Here is a 21,353-nt window from a genome sequence, read left to right as displayed (position 1 = left end):
ACCATTGTTATTAGGTTAGGTATTTAAATTTTCCTTCCTCTTTGTCTTTATATTTAGGTTTCTTTACTTTTATTTTAATTTCTGTATTTATCCCTTTCTTCTTCTCCATACTCAAAATTATATCATCCTTGTTTGAGGCTTGTCTATTCATGTACATACATACATACATCTTATTCCTAAACTGCTGCTTAGCACGTTTCTTTAATTCACTATCAATATTAAAGCATACATTTAGGAGGCATTTCCGCCCCAACCATGTACATGTATGGCATTGGTATTGGTGTGACTTTTGAATTGATTTTTTCGCTCTATTTTAAACTAATTTGAAATTTTAAAAATTGCCTGCACATCAGCATCAAAATACCTTTCTAATGATATATAATTGTTTGTACCTTAGAAGTACAGTTTAGCCGTAAAAGGGGTGTAAAGGAAACATGATTGCCTATTTATATAATTGATTAGACAAAAAGGGATTGAATCGCCTTAACAACGATGCCAATTGTTTAAAAATCAGTTGGTAATTTTTTGGTCAAAAATATTTTATTTGTATAAAAAAAAAGATATTTTTTTCTTTAAATGTGGTTTTTCTTAAATTTTTATATACGAAGTATACAAATATGCATATCAGAAGAAACGAGTTTAATTGCCTCTACAACGATACTAACGTTTTAAAACACGGTTAGTAATTTTTTGGTTTAAAATATTAAAAAAAGGTATTTTTTCCTTTTAATGTCTTTCTTTAATTTTTATACACGAAGTGTACAAATATGTATATCAGAATAAAAGGGGTTTAATCGCCTTCACAACGATACTAACGTTTTAAAAATCGGTTAGTATTTTTTTGTTTAAGATATTTCAAAAAAAAGGTATTTTTTAGTTTAAATGCATATGAGAAGAGAGAGGATTTTATCATCTTTGCAATGATGACAATTTTTTAAAATCGGTTAGTAATTTTTTGTTTAAAATATTTTTTTTTTATATAAAAAAAAGGTATTTTTTCATTTAAATTGTGTTTTTTCTAAAATTATTATTTTCGAAGTATACAAATATGTATACCAGATGAAAGGGGGGTTAATCACCTTTACAACGATGTAAATTATCTAAATCTAAAATCTGTTCAAAATTGTTTGAAATATAAGGAATTTAATTTTTCGAATACCTGAACTTAGACCCCTTATAACACCTGTAATATAAGTTTGCGCAAAAAGTTATATACCATTTAAATAAGAGTAAAAGGAGGACTACTTCTATATTTTTAGATTTTAAGTTATTTACATGCAATAATTAAATAGAATTTTTTCCCAAAGGTCCTGTTTCGAATTTCGAAGGCCCATGTCTCTATTTCGGAGGCTATCTTTCGAAAAACGGAGAAATCACTTTTTTACCTATGACTCAATCTGTTAAAAAAAATTGGTTTTGTCCAATACCCAGAAAAAAAGTTGATTTTGCCGTACGGTGTAATTTTATATTAAAATGAAAACACCGAGCGTACTGTTCTACTTAGAATTTATGTCAATATGCATACAATTCAGATATACATACACTAGTAATTATTGTTCTCTACATAAATAGTATCATCATCACTGGGAGAATACCTAAGGGAAAATCTCAAGATATTACTGAAGAGGGAACTATTTTTTTTTTTTAGTTAGCGTAAGAAATGCATTCAGAGCTACATATATATCGTTGCCATAAGGAAGAAAATATGCAAGATATTTGCTGGATCAAGATTTTTTACCGTTGCCCTATGCTTATTTTAAAATTTAGTATAGAAAAAAGTGTTTGTTACGTCTGACCATTCATTTTATTTTTAATACAAATCTATTAAAGGAATTAAGGTTTCTATCAGTTTATTGAATATTTACGCTATTTATTTGTGCTTTTGCGACATGTCGATTGCTTTTATAATGCCATTCAAAATATATATTGAACGTATTTAGGTAAACAAAAACTACAATATGCTAGCTATCGAAATAAGCTGATAAATATGTAAATTGATTGCATAATGTCCGCAAGGTAATACAAAGGGGCATTGTCTCTGTTTTTACAAATACGCGTTCATTCATTCAAATAAATAACGGATTTATCCAAATATTAATTACAGAAACACTTCAATAAATTTATATAAGTGTTGGAGTGACCAAGCCATAATTACTTCTGTCTTTATGATTTTAATTACTGTGTGAATGGATGAATGAACTTGAATAGCATTGCATTGCTTCATGCTGATGAGTGCATATGTGTGTGATCAGGTGAGTACTTTTTTGTTTTTTTGAGAAAAAAAGAACATGCAGTTTCTTTATTGTTCCAATATGCACAACTGCTAGACCCGCCTAACCTCTTTATCGCTGCGTCAGGTTCCAATAATGAATATAAAATAATTAGTGCACCAAAAGCTTTCTTACGGCAAAAAAGTTCCAAGGCAAGCCGAACCATACCCACCAACCTAAATGGTAAGCATGGTGCTCACAGGTATACTAAGTCCCAGGCTAATATTTTTCATAGAAATTGTAGATACGAGCAATATGTAGCACAAACATCTTATTGTAGTTAGGTAAAGGTATCTCTTGAACTTGCTGGGGATAGATACAGGACCCCGTGAGGACGTGTTGTTGGACGACGGTCTTCACTACATCTCCATCAATCAGAAAGGGCCGGCGGATTTCGTGAAGGTACGCCAAGACATTATAGAAAACTTTTGAAGCTCTGTACCATTACAGTTCAGAAACAGAGCTTGGGTACCGCAATCAGCCTGCGTTGTCATCATTCGGCATCAATAAAACTGTACGTATCTTTATGCTATTTGGGTCTGGGGAAAATGTGAAAGAAGTATACGTCAAAACAAACTTTCTTGGCTGCTAATTGAATTGGCTGCTGGATTTTGTACAGAAAAATTTTTTTAAACACAAAATCCTTTTTAATTTCTCTCAAGTCCTCCTTTAACGCAAGTAGTCTTCATTTATTCAGGTTTACCTGCTTGGTAACACTACCATAGAGCACTAAAGACTCTTCTAATCCTCTAATCCTACTCACCGATCTTCTCCGACACCACTTGCCCTACGCCCGCTTAACTCTTATCTGTATGCAACATTTAACTGCTTGTTTACGTTGCTAAGCATTACTGTCTTTGATGGTTTTGTCTACAGCGATCTCTGCCGTTTATTTTCCGTCGTTTGGCTGTCTTCCAACCAGCATGATGCCTTTTACCTTTCGGCCTCTTTTAAACGCACAGTGTGCTCACGTCACTGCAACTAGCAGCATTAGTTGGCATTAAAATGCAATTCAAAGAATTTGCACAGTCGCATAGACAGAATTTTGGCAGACTCGTGTGGAAACACAATATGTATGTACTCTTATGTACAGGCAATTGATAACGAATTTCTCTTAAGTAAATATGCCTTAGGAAGGACATTTATTTTAGGTGTTTTAAGTGTTCCACCGGCTAAGAAAAGATAATCTTCTTATGTTTGTTGTGTATTGCTTTAGTACTAGACACAAGCGCAGAAAAAGTAAGGGAAATTTTTACACTAAACGCTAAGAAAATCATTAAATTTTTAACTGACTTGAATATTTTACTAGTGATATAAATATATTTTTAATTCACTGACTGCTTAAATAGCAAGCTCTGTTATCATTTTAGGGCATTATTATGTCAAGTTTATCAAAAAAAAATGTATTTACTCTCAATCAATAAAGCTTAGGTAGGGCGACTTTTCTGCAGTACGGGACACTGTTATTTAATTATTTTATTTTTCGCAAATCTTTTATAAAAATTTGGTAAATTCTACGACCAAGACGCCAAAAAGCCGAGCTCCAAACCTTGTGCCTAATTAAAACAAATTCTGCAAATTTTCATAAAAATATTAGAGTTTTTAATTACATTCTCTAGAAAAATTTGGGTATGCAGTTTTTTGGCTCATTCAATTTTAGTATAATAATGTGCAAGTCGAAAAGTAAAATAATTATGTACGAGAACTTTTTCTGCCTTTTTTATTTTGTAATCCCCTTTTTGAGATATGGGCCTCGTTTTTTTTTCATCGAGCACCAAAAGAACGCTAAACTCGGGTAAAATTTTAAGAAAAAGGATTCACCCATTAATAACACTGTAGAGATGACAAAATAACACTAAAATACCTCGAGACACGTAAACTTAATTTTGGGGTCATAGATTACAGATCTGTATACCGTTTTTCTAGATCAGGTCATTTTGCCAAGATGTCATTTTGAGTTTGCATTGAGAATGAAAAAAATCTAACTTTACTCATACGCCATGTCCGAGTACGTAAGAGTACGGCCGTTTCAGATATGGCGTATGAGTAACATTATTTCCTGCTCGTATTTCAAACAATAAATTATTGCACATTTTCATTTGTTATTTATGATTTTTGGTAAAAGAAGAAATGAAAAAAATTACAAAACTTAACTTCACAAAAAAGGAGAAATATTTTTTTTATGTACATGTGTTGCTGCATAATTTAATGCATTGTAGGCATCATGGGATGCCAGGGCTGGACTTTAACGTTCTTTCTATAAAGATTTGGTCTGAAAATCCCCTAGTTAACTTTTTAGCGATTTCCTAAATGCTATTTTATTCAAACTCTCAAAAAAGGGTATCAAAAGGACCGTTTCTTGAGAGAACTAATGGGTGAAAATATTCTAGAAAATTATTCCTCGTGAGATTTTGGTATCTATACCCAAACTATACATTTCGATCCGATATTAATTTTAGCCCGCTTTTTTCCTCATGTTCTAAAAATACTCAGGCGAAACATTGCAGATCTAATACGATCATAAAAAAAGAAATTTGACCTGAGATTGCAAAAAGACTGGAGTTTTTATTGAATTGGACTAGGTCTTTCATCCTGAGTTGAAAATATTCCGTCCCGAGACAATAAACTTGAGATTGTTGCACAGTGATATAAATGGCCTAATATTCTATTTAGTTCAGTGATCTCAAGTTATTCTAAAAAGCTTAACCCTTTCAGTACAATTGTTCAATATATTGGACAAACTTTTTTTGTACTTAAAGCTATTTTTTTCTTAGATAAGAGCTTTTGTTTATAAAATAACAGTTGTTTTGAGAAAAGTATATTAGTCTTATTTACCGCATTTCTTTTACTGTATTTTTGGGATGCAGTTGACTGTGATTTCTCACAAAAGCAAAAAGTGGCACAAAAATCTATATTTAGTAGTGTAACATATATGAAATAAATGTTAAATCTTACTCTCAGTTTGGAAATATATTTCGCAAAAGAAAAAAAAAGAAAAAATATTGATATCCAATATAATGGACGCTGAATAACGGTTAAACTAAGAGTTGTATAAAATTTTTGATTGTATTTTTGAAATCAATGACCCAACATTAGCCGGTAAACAAATTTTCAGATCTTTAGCTTCAATGGCTGATTTTTTGTACTGAGATGGTTAATTTTAGTGATAAAATATCTTTGCAGTATTACGCCAGCTAAAGTTTGTAGGCTTTGCTTGAATACATTTTCTAAGTAAAGAAAATACCCATATATTTCTGTAGATGAGGAGGGTTTTTATGGTTCCAAAATTGGATGAAAATTTCAACCTGTTAAATTTCAGTTGTTTTCGCATGCTGTTTTACTTCGCATTTGAAAAGCAACTATGAAATAAAGATAATTGTGGAGATAAAGAAAGATATGATGAAGGCAAAATTGAAGATAAACGCGAAAATTCAAACAATCAACATACATAAAATAAGAATCAGGGAAACTGACAGTGTAAGAAAATTCATTAAAATTTTTTCGATAAAAATCAAAATATGTATATCCAAGTTTATAGTTATCGAGATGTAACGGATCATCCATTTTTATTATCGGAACGTATCGAGTTATTGAAATTGCTCAATGTCTATTAAGTTATCGAAATTTATCGAGGCGCAGAAACTTAATAGTCGAAATGTACAGATAATTATCGAGCCCTAAAAGTTTATCGGATTATAAAGATTTATTGAGTTAATGCAATTTTTTTTATAAGACATACAGTGACAAGCAAAACTGTAACATGGTTTAACACTTTTTGTTTCAGCCACCGCTATATTTCCAAGTTCTAACGACTTTCATACTTTTGCTGTATATTCTTGTTGGTACATCCCTACTCCCTCTCTCATAATGATTTGAAGTCAATACAACAACAATAAAATAAACCAGCAGACAAAAATGTAAATTAAGGCAGATGTTACAGTTTTGCACTCATATATATTTAAGAACTTTTTAACAATTTTCACGAAAAAAAGAACTACTAACACAATGTTCAGCACTCTTTTGCCTGTTTCAGTTCCTGGATGTGATTTGGCATACCTTATTTGTATCTTTGTAAAAATTCTGGAGGTATATCCTTAGTTTGCTTTCACAGCTCATGTACTCGATTTTACGGACTTTGATACTTATTAAGCTGTGTTTTTAGTTGATTTCGCAAATTCTAGATGAGATTCATGTCCGCGGTTTGTGGAGGTCATTTCAAATTAGCAAATTTTTGCTTTTGTATCCAGTCTTTGCGAACATATGCAGTATGTTTTGGGTGATTTTTCAGCTGAAACTCTCATTTTTCGACTACATCTTGCAAATTTTGTTGAAATATGAACAGATACTGTTCCTTACGCATAATGTGTACTAACGGACCAACAAAATTTTTGAAATACAACCCCAAACAATTAAGATCCTACCACTGTGATTCACAGTTTGCAGTACATGATGCGCTTAGGCTTAGTTTGGGTCTTTGAACCAATACCATGCCCGGCCATCTGATTGAAAGCGATTAATTTAGTCTTGTCCGACCAAATAACATTCAATTGAAACTTAAAAATATGTTTTTTATTGCATTCTGAACGGCCTAACATATCCCAATAGGCAACGGTTCGGTTTTCGTGCGATGCAGCGAAATGCTGCCACACTCGCACATGTATTTTGATCAAAATGGTTTTTTTCTTTTATTATGCCTTAGCGTTCAATTTGACAATTCTTCGCCTCGCTGTCTACTGATTTGCATTCAATTTTAATACCTTAAGCGCTTCTGTAATAGTGGCTGCATCGCTACTTGTTGCTAAGTTCACAAGATATCGTACCGTTATATTTTTTAACAGACCTCCTTTGTCCTTGGGAACACTTTAGGCTATATTTTTTCTAAGTCTTAATATTTTTAAGTAGCAAATTCCAAAATTGTTTGCCACTTTTCGTGCGGTTCCGCATTTCCGCAGTAAATCTATTATTTACATTAATGGTTCCTGATTAACTATGTTATTTACAGGTGATCACTTCTTCAATAAATTACAATATAGAAAAAAGTCATCTGACTTCCAACTAAGTAAAAGATAACTGTCAAATGCAAAACTGAGAGTGAGTGCAAAACTGTAACATCTGCCTTAATTTACATTTTTGTCTGCTGGTTTTTTTATTGTTGTTGTATTTACTTCAAATCATTATGAGATAGGGAGTAGGGATGTACCAACAAGAATATACAGCAAAAGTATGAAAGTCGTTAGAACTTGGAAATATAGCGGTGGCTGAAACAAAAAGTGTTAAACCATGTTACAGTTTTGCTCGTCACTGTATATTCAATAATCAATACAGGGTTATGGAGTTAATGAAATTTATCGAGTTGTGAAATATCGAGTTTTTTCAACTATCGAGTTATCCATATATATTGATTTATCGGTTTTTTTCTAGTTATCGAAATTTGTCGGTTTATGAAATCGAGGTTTTTGGAATTTTCAAAATATATCCGGTTATCAAAATTTTCTAGAGTTACATGAATTTATCGTGTTATCACTATTTATCGATTTACCGGATTTTATCGAGTCACCCGTGAATTTCGTCGACAGACATGGAAATTTATGAAGCTATCAAAATCGAGCTACCGATCTATATATCGAGATATGTGCAATTTTTAGCTATCGAAATTTTTCCAGTTCTGGAAACGCGCAGTTACCCAATTTTATCGATAGTTACCGAAATTTGTAGAGTTATCGAATCTTATGGAGCTATCGGAATTTACTGTTTTTGAAATTCATTTACTTAGCTATCAATACGTATCGAATTGTCTGAATTTGACGACTAATTGAAATGTATCTAAGTTATTTAAATTCATAAAGTTTTTAAACTTTGTCGACTTATCGAGAATTACCGAGATATATAGTGCCCTATGGTTTCCGTGTCATCCTAATTGAAAATTGTGATAAAATTTAATCCATCGCATTCATTTGTCCATTTTTCAACGTATATAGTTTCAAATTATTCCCGCTTTTTATGAGACCTGTATTTTCTCGCCGGCTCTCATTTGACTGATTGGTGCTCTAAATTTCAAATACTTCAGACCAAGGTAATTTGTTTGACGACCAACAGGTTTTCGTAAAAACATTGATTATGGAGAAAGTTTTGCCCTGTTAAACTTTAACGCTATTAAAATAAAAAAAAAAAATAAATACGAATTTTTAGTCACGTTTTAGTGCCAAAGCAGGAGATTTTCCTTTGAGTAATTTTGTGCCTAATAACTTGATCGACGTGCTATGTTTAAAAATATGAACAGGGCTCCAAAAAAAAAAACTAGAAAAAAGGTCGAATTTCGACAATAACTGGCACTCCAAGTGCTTACTTAAATCTCTCACGAAAGGAAATTTTATTTATACACAGCGTAAGAAAACTATAATTCCGACGTTTGCTGTGAGACAAGTTAGAGGGCAAGGAATATGCTTCGGAGTGTTCTCTATCGAATGTCAAAAAGACCGTCTTGATCTCGTAAATACCCCAAGCTTGGTTGGAAGCAAACTACAAGAATATTTAAGTTTTTTTTTTGGTTTAGTTTTTAATGTAAATTTAGCAGCTAAAAATTTATAATACATAATAATACATTAAAGCAAATACATTCATATACAATTCATAAACAATAAAATTACATTTTTATACAAACGAAGCTAAAAAGCTTACATTCAAGCATACATTTGTTGCTATTGTGTGTTGCTGTGTATGTGTGTGTGTGTTTAGGTGCTTCTTATCGTGTACAATAGCAACGATATGTACTTGCTACTTAAGCTAAAGAGATAAACCGATTTGTGGACGTTGCTTATTTATTTATAAGTAGATTTTTATTAATACATATAGTACTTTTCTGTTTGGTTATTTTCTTAGTTTTCCTGTTTTTAAGCTAAGCTACATACATGAATTTTTTTAAGACTTTTTTACTATTTTAGTTATAATATATTTTAAGTTAAAACTACTATGTTTCATATCTCACAATTTATGGTTGAATAGCATTTAATGCTTTTTCACTGCTTATTTGTTTGGTTTTTTTTCTTTTAGTGAATTTATTCTTTGTTCTACATGTTAAAAGTTACGTATACGCCTAGGTGAGCGAGCTAGCGTCAAATGCACAGATTACAACGCAATACAATTTACAAATACAAATACCAACAGCTGCTAACTACGAGTGTGTGTGGAAGTTTATGGGTGTATATGTGCGTGTGCATGTTTTTTGTTAGCTTTGATATTCCGTTTGTTTGTATGTATGAACTATGCGGTAGCTAACTGTTGCTTGCACCGTTAGCTGAGAGACAATTTTTTATTTGTTTGTAACTCTGTGGCTTCTGTCGCTTTGTTTATTTTATGTTGACTGTGCGTGTACTCGGTTTTTTCCACAAGTGTGTGTCTCTGTGGGTGTGTGTGTGTGTTTGTTTGTTTGTGCGTGTTTGAGTTTTATTGCACATTTTGGCATTTATGGCACAAGTTTCTTGAATCCAGCACCTTCTTGGCCAAGTTTGAGCTCTTCATAAATTGTTGGATTTATTTCGTTGCATTGGGTGTGCGCGTCCGCATTCGCATCGTTGACAATGCCCTCACGCGGCGCTGGTTGGGCGGTGGAGCCCGCATGCGTGATGGCAGATGTCACTGTGGGTAGCTGTGTGCGTTTTGTGTTTTTTTTTTGTGAAACAGGAGCGAGGGCAGAGCGCGCAACGAGGTTAAAGGATTTGCCAACCAAGCAGATTTCAATAGCAGTTGGCGTAATTGTGTAGCGAAAAGTCAAGGCGAGTGAAGTCAGTAGCAGAATGGGGAAAACAGTGCATGGATTATGAAAGCAAATATTAAAGTAAAACGCATCGAATGGAAATGGCACAATGGAGAACAGCAGTTGTGGTTAGTGAATGACAGTTAACGGGTAGAGCGCGGGAGGGAGGGAATACAAGAACACAAACAATGAGAAATGAAAAATGAAAGATTAAAGTATAAAAATATTAAAAAGCGAAAACGAGAACAAATGCGAAAATATTGTCAGTGATGTAAGTGGATTGTTGGTGGCATTTAGTAGCAGTTGCGATATTTTTTCCCCAATATTGCCATTTTTATTCCATTTCATTGTGTGTATTGTTTTCGATAGCATTGCAATTGTACATGGTTTTTTTCAATATTTCGTCGTTTGCCATTTTCATAGCGTTCGTTATTGTTGCATTTTTGTTGTTGTGAAAAGCGCCATTTGTTGTTGATTTCGGTTTTATTTTCATTGTTGAAAGCATTGAATGTTTACGATTTTTTTGTTGCAAGTGTTTCACATTTCAACGCCGCAAGCCGATTTTTAGCCGCACACATGTAAACACAAATATCCAAAGCGTATAGCAAGCAGTCATCGTCATCGTAGTTGTTGTTGTAGTGGCACAAATATACATACATGCATATGCAATAAATTTTGATAAAACCGAATTGGTTAAGTAGGTGCGTACGGTGTTGTTTCAGCGCCCAAGCCACACAATCAAATATACAAAAAAAAAACAACATGAAAGTAAAAACAATAAAGAGAGGGAGAAAAGAAAATTGTAAAAATACACATTAAAAACATTAAATTGAAGTATTTATATACACATAAATATAAAATATACAAAGTGGATTAAAAATTACGAAACTAAAGGGAAACACATTCAGGCGCAAATGGAAAATCATACGCTCGTATAAATTAGGGACGGCGGAAAGAAGTGGCATACGACAGAACTGCAAAAAATGAAAACGGATATGAAAGAAACTGAAAAATTTCGATTCCCTCTCCGATTGGGCCGTTTTCTCAATGTGAGATCCTGTAAAACATAAAGTATATTTTCTGCGAAAATAATTAAATCTATTATATAAAATGTATTTGCTCTCTATCACACATTATTTGAGAACAAAATTGAATTAAAATTTTTATTAAAAAAAAAATGTTTTTTAAGGTCAGATAAAGAATGTGTTTGAAGGGGAAATAAATTTTAAAAGCTAATTGAGAAAATGGCCCTTAAAGTTTTTGTTTCTTAAAATTTCTGAAAAGTGTCACAAAAAAATTTTTAAAACATTTTTAAAAAATATTTCAGTTTTAATTTTTATATTCCTACAGGACAATTCTGGCTAAGATAGTCACAAGTCGTTTTGGAAGACCATTGAAAGACTTGCGAAAAGAGCGCCATTGCCTACTTTCAGCTCTTTCGACAGAATATGTTCCACGAGCATACATTTAATTAAATAATAAACATAAAATAAACATATTTTTAGTTCCATTTCATCTTAAGAAATTTACTTAATTTTTTTCTTTTTCTAATTAATTTTTTAGATTAAATTTTCTTTATCTTCCATATTTTCGTTTTCTACTTCTAATAAAATCTTAGATGTTATAGTTTAAAATAATATATCCGTTGTTTTGATTTCATTGAATTTGTAGAAACTTGTTTCATTCTTTTTTTTTAGTTTTTGTTTTAAACAATTTTTTTTTTTAATATCATTTGATTCTTACAGCCAATTTCCCGAAAGCAATTCGAAAAATGATTTTAATTTTTTCAATTTTATATGGAAATTAGAAAATAAAAAATCAGTTTTCTACTTAAATTGCTGGTGAAACCGGCTGTAAGATTTTTGTATTTGTTATTTTTTCATTAATATTTTGGACTTGGTTTTAAAAAGAAAAAAGTTGTATTTTATTTATTTTGTAGGGCCTTGTTCTATCTTTATTATGCGCTTTTATTTATTTTGCTCTGTATGTATGTATGTAAGTGTATTTGTTGTTCTTGACATCAATTTTTGGCAAACTGCCCGATGACCTAGAGAGTTGGAACTTCACAGTTGGCTCAGAACCCGATGACAATGCAAAACGAAAGATGAGTTAATCCGATAGGTGGCGCACGAGTCGATATATTTGGTAAACCAGTATGTACAGTTCGAATTCGTTCAGAAAGCTGCTTTCAAAATATTATTTTTTTTACTATTAACTTATTTTAATTCATTATTCATCATTTTGTTATTTTAAAAAGATTTCTTTTTTAATATCATTTAATTATTAACAAGTTATTTAGTTTTTTCTCTACTTTCCATTTTGTTTTTTCTTCCTTTTTTTAAATTTTTAGATTGTATTGCTTTCAAAAGAAAAAATTGTACTTGTTAATTGTATTTAATTTTTAATTAGTGCATCATTTTTTATGTAATTTTCTACAGATTTTTAGATTTTATCGTTTAAAAAAAAAATATTTTTTTTTGTTATTTCTAGAAACTTATTTTATTTGTTTTTACATTTTATATTAATATTTTGTAAATAAAGTTTTCTTAAAACTTTTTGGTTTTATTGTTTTAAAAAGAAAAATATATTTTTTAATATATTTTGAAAATTTATTTTTAGAAAACTCATTGCAAAAGCACAAAAAGAATAAAGCTAGCATCGCTAGCAGATCAGATAAGTCAATCAATTAGTCTTTCGAAAGATTGATGAATTTACACAACTGCCATATTAATATTATAAAATCTTCTAAAAAGCAGGGACTGTAATGAATATGTCCTTCATGAAGAAAGTCTGAATTTAACCGCTAAAATTGAGTTTGTATTTTTCCGATCAAACTAGAATGTTGTTCTTTTTAAGTCAAATTAGGTCGTTACTTTGTAATGTTTACTTTTGCGGTCAAGAATAAAAATTATTTTAGCATTTTATTTTTCTACATCATGCTACTATAATCGCTATTTTCAAATATGGCGGTAATGAGAATGCAGTCTTTATTATGAAGTTTTAAAATTATCGGAAATGTTAAAATCATTGTTAAAATCAGAAATAAAGGTTATCGATGATCGAAAAAATTAAAATTACAAAATAACGAACAAATTTGACCAAAATAACAAAAATTCAAAGTTTTGCCATTATTTTTGACCGAAATAGTCAAGAAAGCAGTTGGAAATGATCTTAAAATAAAAAACTTTGAAAACAGTACTAAAGTACGAGTACTGAAATTTATTTATACTAAAATTTATTTAATTTTTTAAAATATGAAAATTGACAGTAAAAAAGGTTCACATAGATATTTAAGTTGTTGGCTAAAATTTTTACATAGAAATGAGTTATCAGCTGATGTACATATACATAATTTTCGTGTTCAGCGACCCAAAAATAGTTTAGAAAACTCTTTTTGCAGCAGTAATTTTTTGGTGTAGACTAGTTGAAAAAAAACCTGTAGCGAGTGCAAGGTGTATTTTAAATTTTTCAGGGACTTTAACCATAGTAGCAAAAATATTTGAATTGTTATTATATGATTGTTATTTTTTCGATCATTTCTAATTTTGTGTTTTTATATTTTTCGATCAGAAATAACGACATTGTGGATTTTTATTTTTTTCGACATTTTTTTAACCGTTTTAACTATTTTTTGATCTAACCTGTGAAATCTGAAAATAACCGTTATAATATGATGAAAAAAATACAAATAATCGAGAAAATAAAGATCCAAGAATAACGATTTCTGATCGAAAAAAAAAGAAATAGTAAAACAACGATTAAACATAGTCCAGAAAATAAAAATCATAGAATAACGATTACTTTTACCCGAAAAAGTAAAGATCATAATATAAAGGTTAAAAATTATCGTGAAAATGTAATTAGAAAAATTACGATTTTAAAATAAAAGTCTTTTATTATAGAAAAATATTCTTTTCTGTTGATTTGTTTTTATTAATATTTTAAGAAGTCTCGATCCTACGTGCCATAAGTATATGCACAATTATGGAAATTTCTTAATTTTATTAAGTTTTGGACTTAAAAATATGTTTTAATAATAATTAATAAAAAATTAAAATTTAAGTATTGCTAGTATTTTTTTATATATACATTTAGTGCAAAATATTAAGAACTACGTATTTTGTATTACTTAACTTTGAAAACTATTTCCCAGCACCACATTCACTAAACATGCCGCAGGTACTTTAAGAGACTACATAGGCCAAAATAAGGAGACAGCTAATTGTTTTATCCTTTGGTATATATTTTTTAATTATTTAAATATAATTATAATTTTTTATTCAATTTAGTCCAAGCTCACCTAATTAAAAATTGTAAGCTATTTTCTGGTATTTTTAATTCTTTAAGTTATGACTTTCATCCAGCAAACTCGTGATATGTGTATGGCAGTATGTAGATTTGTATTTACATCGTACATTGCATTCACAATATTTTTCAGGCCACATACATTTCTGAGTGAAGTGAGTTATGTAAATGTACTTAAGCGGGCAGTTAAGCTGCTTAGCTCCAGCTTTTAAGCAAACGAAGTAAGTCAAATACTGCAGTAGGGAACTATTCAATGGGGGATTGAAAATTCTTTTCTTTTTTTTTTTAATAGCTGGAAAATGGTTTAATGCACATATTGATAGTCATCGATTTTTACTGAGCTTTAAAAGCGCAAATGCAATGGGGTCAAGTTGATATTTATTAAAGGTTATCATAAAACTTATTTGAAGAGTTTTTATGTTTATGTTAGGTTATGTTCTATGCATCCATAGTGTGGTGGCAGAAGATAATGCCAAAAACTGCCATACTTCGCCTTAATAAGCTGCAAAGATTGATATGTCTATCCGCCACAGGATCTATAAGAACGTGTCCAACTGCGGCTCCAGAGTCGCTCCTGGGATGGACTCCTCTCCATATTTTTATTCAGGAATCAGCAGCCACGAGGGAGCTGCAACTTCGATTATCTAACGACGGCTTCTTCGTAAAGAAGCCTCATGCAGGTATTCTTGGGAAGATACCAGGGTTGGATATATGCGGAATCTCTGATTCCATGACTAAGGAGGTCTGCTTTGGCAGAAAATTCCAAGTGATAACCCCCGATTGCGAAGATTGGGAAAATGGGCTCCCTGCCCTTGATCTCAGATATGAACACTGGTACACAGATGGATCAAGGATGGCGGACAGTCCGGGTGCAGGCATCTTTGGACCTAGCACAAAACTTACAATTCCCATGGGCAAATGGCCCACGGTGTTTCAGGCTGAAATAGTCGCAATCTTAAACTGCGCAAAATTAAACCTTGAAAAGGGTTTAAAGGGCGCTTTTTTAGTTATCTTTCCAGATAGCCAAGCAGCCATCCGGGCCCTTTCAAACAGAACTATCAAATCTAAGTTGGTTAGAGACTGCTTTAACACGCTACAATTTTTGGCAGCCAAAAACACGGTAACATTGTGTTGGGTATCAGGCCATTCTGAAATCGAAGGTAACGAGATCGCTGATGAGTTGGCATGTGAAGGATCGCTTACTGCCTTTTCGGGACCTGAACAATTCTGTGGTCTCAGTTGGTCCTCTTCGAGAGCCATAATCACTGAGTGGGGGCCCTTAGACAGGCCAGGCTATCCGGTTACCCCTTTAACAGGAACGACATCGTCCTAAAAAACAGAATTGACATCAGGTTACTTTCTGGGTATCTGACTGGTCACAACCAATTGCGGTTCCACTTACACCGAATAGGGGCGATCACAGAGCCGGAATGCCGGCTCTGCCTCGAGGCCGATGAAACTTCGGAGCATATTCTCTGTAACTGTCCGGCTTTAGCCAGACAAAGACTGATTTACTTTAAATCTTCGTTGGTCGAACCCTTTGTTATAAGGAATTCGTCTACCAAGGCCCTTTTAGGATTCATATGGGAAGCCGAAGGTATCTTGGCCACATTGGGTTAGGGACTCCTTTATAGAGATACAAAAGATCTTTTAGGATTCATAAGGGAAGCCGAAGGTATCTTGGCCACATTGGGTTAGGGACTCCTTTATAGAGATACAAAAGATCTTTTAGGTGGCGGTGTCTCTGTTCTATTACACCCAGTAAATTAACTAACTAACTAACAATTGTTCATAAATGTAGTACCTACATACATATATACTTGGATTTATTATATATAAACTAAGACACGGTGACAATACAAATTTTTGCAAAAAAGTTATACAAAATATTGATACTCGAGTATTTGCTCCCACCTTTTGGGAAACTTTAAAATAACTTTTAGGATTTGTATTTAGATTTTTGCTACTTATGCACAATTATTATTTCTAATTTTTCAATTAAACTACAGTTAGTTCCCTCACAAATACCATATAAACCCAGCCTTAAAACTTTGTAGAACACTGAAAAAAATTCATCAAAATTGAAAACTTTTTTCTCAGTGGTCGTAAACATTTTTCAAGTGTTTTAAAGTTTTAAAGTCCTGTAAATTTTATTATGAAAGTTTCATCTACTTGAAATTTGCATATTTTGTACTAAAATTTAAGGGACTATAAAACTGTACACTCTTAAAAAATTTTAGTGCTACCGAGAAAAAGGGTTTAAATTTGGATGAATTTTTTCAGTTTTATACAAAGTTTTGCGCTTGGGTTTATAGGGTATTTGTGAGAGAGTCGACTGACTTTTAATTGACAATTAAAAAAATAATTGAATAAAGCAACATAAGTTATTTTGAATAAAGCAGCATATTAATCTTAACTATATGTATATACATATATATATATATATTTTAATATTTGCCAACATGTATGCCACTTCTTCTTTGCCAATAAAAGCCAAATCTTGAAATTTTATCCCACTTTCATACATAAGCTTTCACACATACATACATACACATATATGTAAGTCTTCCTTAAGTCCCACTACAACAAATAAGTATTTATCACCAAACACCGCCATAACACTTACCTGCACTTGCTCCAGACCACGCGTATACGTTGGATTCTCAAAAGCCACACCATTACCGGCCTTACCGTTATGTGCACGATGACGACGATAGAATATAATGGCTGCCGCAGCTAAGAGGACAGCCAAAATGCTCGCCACAATGCCGCTGATTGTGCCAACAGCATTCGAATATGTTGTCGCCGAGGTGACATGATGATCGCCCAAAGTAAATTTAACTGGTTCGGTAAGAACGCTGGCACCTGAAGGAAGAAGCAGGGTAGATATGATGATAAAGAGTTAAAAATGAATTTAATAACATCATTTGCAATTATTTGTTAAGGTTTTGCTAGCTGTGTAAGACTTTAAATTTTCCTTTAAATATATATTTTTAGTAAGCATAGTCTATGGGCGACTCACCAAAAGAATTGCCAGCTTTCACTACCAGTTCATAGAGTACATCCCTTTTCAGTCCCTCAATATTTACTGTGGTATCCTTTACATCGAGACGTCTTATTTCGGTTGTATTTTGTATGCTCGTAACATTGTAGCCAAGGCCATCACCGCTGGACTCGCTGGAGTCGGGTGCGAGAATGGCTGCCTCATGATAAAATATTCGATAGCCTTCAACGACGTTGGGGTTCTTTTGTGGTGGATCCCATCTGAGCAAAGATCGGTTAAAAAAAGTATTCGATAAGAAGAATTGTTTAAAGGTAAGCACTTTTCCATAAGTGTTTTAACGGATAAAATTTCGCTATTTAAAATTGCATAATTATACTTAAAATTTTAGCGATAACAAATTTTTTATAAATAAAATTGTGATCGATAATTATCGATAAACGTATCCATAACCATATCGGTGCTCTCACCGAAAAATATTTCGATAAGGATGACAACAAACATTTCTATGAGTTTATAGAGAACTTTATCGATAGATATACAAATTTAGGACATGCATACAATTGTATTAAAAAAATCGATATAAATCGTTAATAGTAGTATTACAGTTCATATCAATCTTTATCGGTAGCCCTATCCACAGCCATATAGATATTTAAACCGAAAAATACTATGTCAATAAATATATCGAGACAAATTGCCACGAGACTATCGGTAAATTTATCGATACCTACAGTGGGAAGCCAAACTGAGTACATAGTAATCTTTGTTAAATATTTGCAAGGTTTTTAAAGTTGAAATTTTTTTGTTATTTTTTAAAAAAACATGGTTAGTGCTTTAACCAAAACCGTATAAATCAAACTTTATAACGAGCTTCGAAAAATTTAATAAGGTTTTATAAAAATTTTGAACTTTTCGTGCAAGTTTCAAGCGATCTTTAACAATTTTTTTTTCTGCTGACGGCTTTAAGATTTAAGACCGTTTAAAAAGAAAAGTTAAAAAGATCAACGCCAGTTTTTGTAAATTGCACGTGTTGCATGAAAAGACCCGCGGCTATAAATCTGCATACCCAAAATTTTTCTAAAAGTTCAACTTAAAAAGCTCGAAGTTTTGGTAAACATCTTTCTAAGTTCTGTATATAGTTTGATTTACATATATGGTTTTTGTTAAAGAATGAACCATATTAAAAAAAAAACAATAACAAAACACAGTTTAGCATGACCGTGGATTTAGTGGCCGGTAGAAAATAGCCTCAAAAATGTAGAGCAGAAACTTCTATCGCAAGCGGAACTAACAAGACATCCAGAAAATATTACCATTCGATCATTAACATAGTGGAAAATATGCATCCAAAATTATTGCAAATCTAACCGGGAAGGTCGGAAAGATGAAATTTGTAAAACAAAATAGGGATCGACCGTACCCATCCGAGTAGGTAAATTTCGCTGAATAAGAGCCGAACAGAAGCAAAACTAGTGACAAATGATGACCATTAGCCAAGAAGAACTAAGCAAGGGCCCCGCAGTGTGGTGTCCTACGCAAACCTTTTTCACCACCTGGACGAAGCAGGTAAAGTCGTGATTGGGCATTTAAGTAAACGGCCCATCAATACCGTAGGTTAATAACCTGTGTAATCTAATATGTACGATTTCTCATAATAGACAGAAATAAAGTTAAATTAAATTGAAACCGCGCACAATCGCTATGGTCAGTAAGGTATAGAGCAGCAACAAGGTCCTCAAATCGCTCGCCGGAAGAGCACGGTGCAAAGAGAAATAAAAGTTGTTGGCAGCATAGGTTTTAAATTACGTTTCGTCTGTTTAATCACGGAGGATGAGTAGAGCGCAGTACACAAAGATTTATACTTGTCCAAAACACCGCACTCTAAAGAGCAACAGGATGCCCATAGATGTAGCGTCCGAACAGAGACTTGCTGAAAGCAGAGCCTCCTCCTAAACTCCCATCAGAATGCATCTCAATGAACACACGAGAAACAATAACCATCTTTACAAACTCGCCTCGCACGATTGCCGTCATCGGTAGTAATCATCCACCAATCGCAGACAAAGAGCTTCGACCGCACCGATAAACCCGCATATGGGTGCGTTTTCAGTGTCAGCTTGGAGCTGAGAGTGATTTATTTGAAATGTCCTTCTGTTTATTATATCGGCTTGGAATGAAAGTTTGCATTCTTTATGACATAACTACTACGATTTCGATCATCGAGTACAATTAAAACAGCACTCCCAGCTGTTATGCCATAAGAAGTGCTTTTGCATCATTCTCAGCTCATAGATAGCACTATAGTCTGAGTTGCGGCTTCTCATATTTTCCATTTGATTCACTTTTTTCACATTCGAACAACACACATACTCACCTAATCATCACTTTACTATCGGACACCACACTAACTGCAATATTCTCTGGCGGTCCTGGCAGCTTTTCTCTATTCGTTTCAAAACAGCCGACGATCGTACGCGCATATTGCAAGCTACAAACCTCCTTCGATCGCACCGCATCGCCACGACACCAGTTCAAACACTTCCGCGGAACATTTGCATCCGCGCAGCAGCTACGATGATCCGAACCATCAGCCGCACATTTCATCAACTTATCAAAGTCCACAATACATTCCGGTTTATCGGCGATCGCTTCTATGTCCACATAATAACTGCAAGCGGCACGGCAGGCCAGCGAGACATTCATTTGGCGACAACACTCAGAGACATTGCGTCCAAATGCCGGCGTAGTGCGTATGCGCACCGAAACAGGCGTCGTAGAGGAACCGAAAGCATTCTCAGCATGGCAAAAGTAATCGCCAACATCGTTCGCCTGCATTTTGTTGATACGCAGTGACATGGTGTACAAATTGGGATGGGATTCGTTCATTTTGGTGGAGATATCAAAGTGACCACCCTGTATAACGGGTACGCGGCCATCATGATCACGCCAAAAGATTGTCTTTGGTGTAGGTTTCGCATCGACTGTGCAACGCAGCTCGACCTCATCGCCCAAAGAAGCGACGGTGATGCCAGCGGCGGTAATTTTTGGTGCATCTGATAAAAAGTGAGATAAGCAAATATTTAGTTGAATTATATAAGAGTGTATTTAAATTATATAAACAAAATCAGTAACACTGAGCGCTTTCTCTTGATTACTAACAGCAAATATTCACGCGCCTAGCGGCCTGCATTGGCACACCATAACCATTGTCTGCATAGCAGGAAATATGCTCCATATCGGCGCTGACGTTGTGTATCACTGTGACCATGTGCCTTGAAGTGTCCTGTCGCACCAAATGTCCGCCGACGTAGAGTGAAATTGTGGGCGCTGGATTACCCAGAGCCAGACAGAGTATAGTCATCGAACCGCCTTCGGGTATATTGTCAGCTGGGTGTACAGTGGGTGGCTGTGAAAAGGCGAGATTATTAGTTGGATTAAAATGAGCTTTATAAACTTTAAATCGTCACTCACATCCACAAAAGCTGGTAGTGCGGGATCGGTCCATGCCACGAGCGTCTCGGAAGGCAGCGATATAGCGTGCTCACCTACAGCTTCGACGTAGAGGATATGCTGGGAACTGGGTTTCAGGTTGCTCATGCGCAGCCATGCTACTTTGGTTTCGATTTTAACAAATTTCTCCGATTTCATTGGTTTGTGGTAGACTCTGATGAGAAAAGAAGGATGGAGAAGTAAAATTACAGTTGAGTAGATAGATTAGGCGGTTATCTTATAAACTTAGTGTCTTGATTAAAGCAATGTCAATCTACATGTATGTATCAATATTTCTATTTAAATCAGTTAAGCGATGCCATGAACTAATAAATGAGAAAGATCTTAGCAGCGGGTCCTTGACAATCAAGATTAGCAATTGCAGACTGCAGATGTACAAAAGGATATAGTGATCCCTTATTTAGCCCGACGTCATGGGGGTTACTGGGCGTCTTTTTGACATCTCCAACAGTGCCGGGCTTCGACCACAGTGTGGTAGAACTACCACTTTTGTGCGATTCTACCACACATG

General features: G+C 33.5%; 1 protein-coding gene across 2 annotated transcripts in view; it reads right to left on the bottom strand.

Moving 5' to 3' along the window:
- LOC118738837 (Ig-like and fibronectin type-III domain-containing protein 2) overlaps positions 1–21,353 on the bottom strand; it is a 275,040-nt gene that overhangs the window by 9,206 nt on the left and 244,481 nt on the right. Inside the window, exons 13-18 of one of the 2 annotated variants that reach the window (XM_036469843.1) lie at positions 20,804–20,996; positions 20,492–20,738; positions 19,707–20,385; positions 17,351–17,592; positions 16,955–17,193; positions 8,875–9,915 (exon numbers count right to left, since the gene is read on the bottom strand). In XM_036469843.1, coding sequence (XP_036325736.1) covers positions 9,733–9,915; positions 16,955–17,193; positions 17,351–17,592; positions 19,707–20,385; positions 20,492–20,738; positions 20,804–20,996 — 1,783 coding nt within the window. In that variant the 3' untranslated portion in view covers positions 8,875–9,732. Of the gene's footprint in view, positions 1–8,874; positions 9,916–16,954; positions 17,194–17,350; positions 17,593–19,706; positions 20,386–20,491; positions 20,739–20,803; positions 20,997–21,353 lie in introns of those variants that run through there. The other variant, XM_036469845.1, reaches the window with a different exon arrangement.

The sequence above is a fragment of the Rhagoletis pomonella genome, unplaced genomic scaffold, assembly GCF_013731165.1.
Source record: "Rhagoletis pomonella isolate Grant_MI unplaced genomic scaffold, Rhpom_1.0 Rhpom_scaffold_00005, whole genome shotgun sequence".
NCBI lineage: Eukaryota > Metazoa > Arthropoda > Insecta > Diptera > Tephritidae > Rhagoletis > Rhagoletis pomonella.
This window is presented reverse-complemented; position numbering and strand designations above follow the sequence as displayed.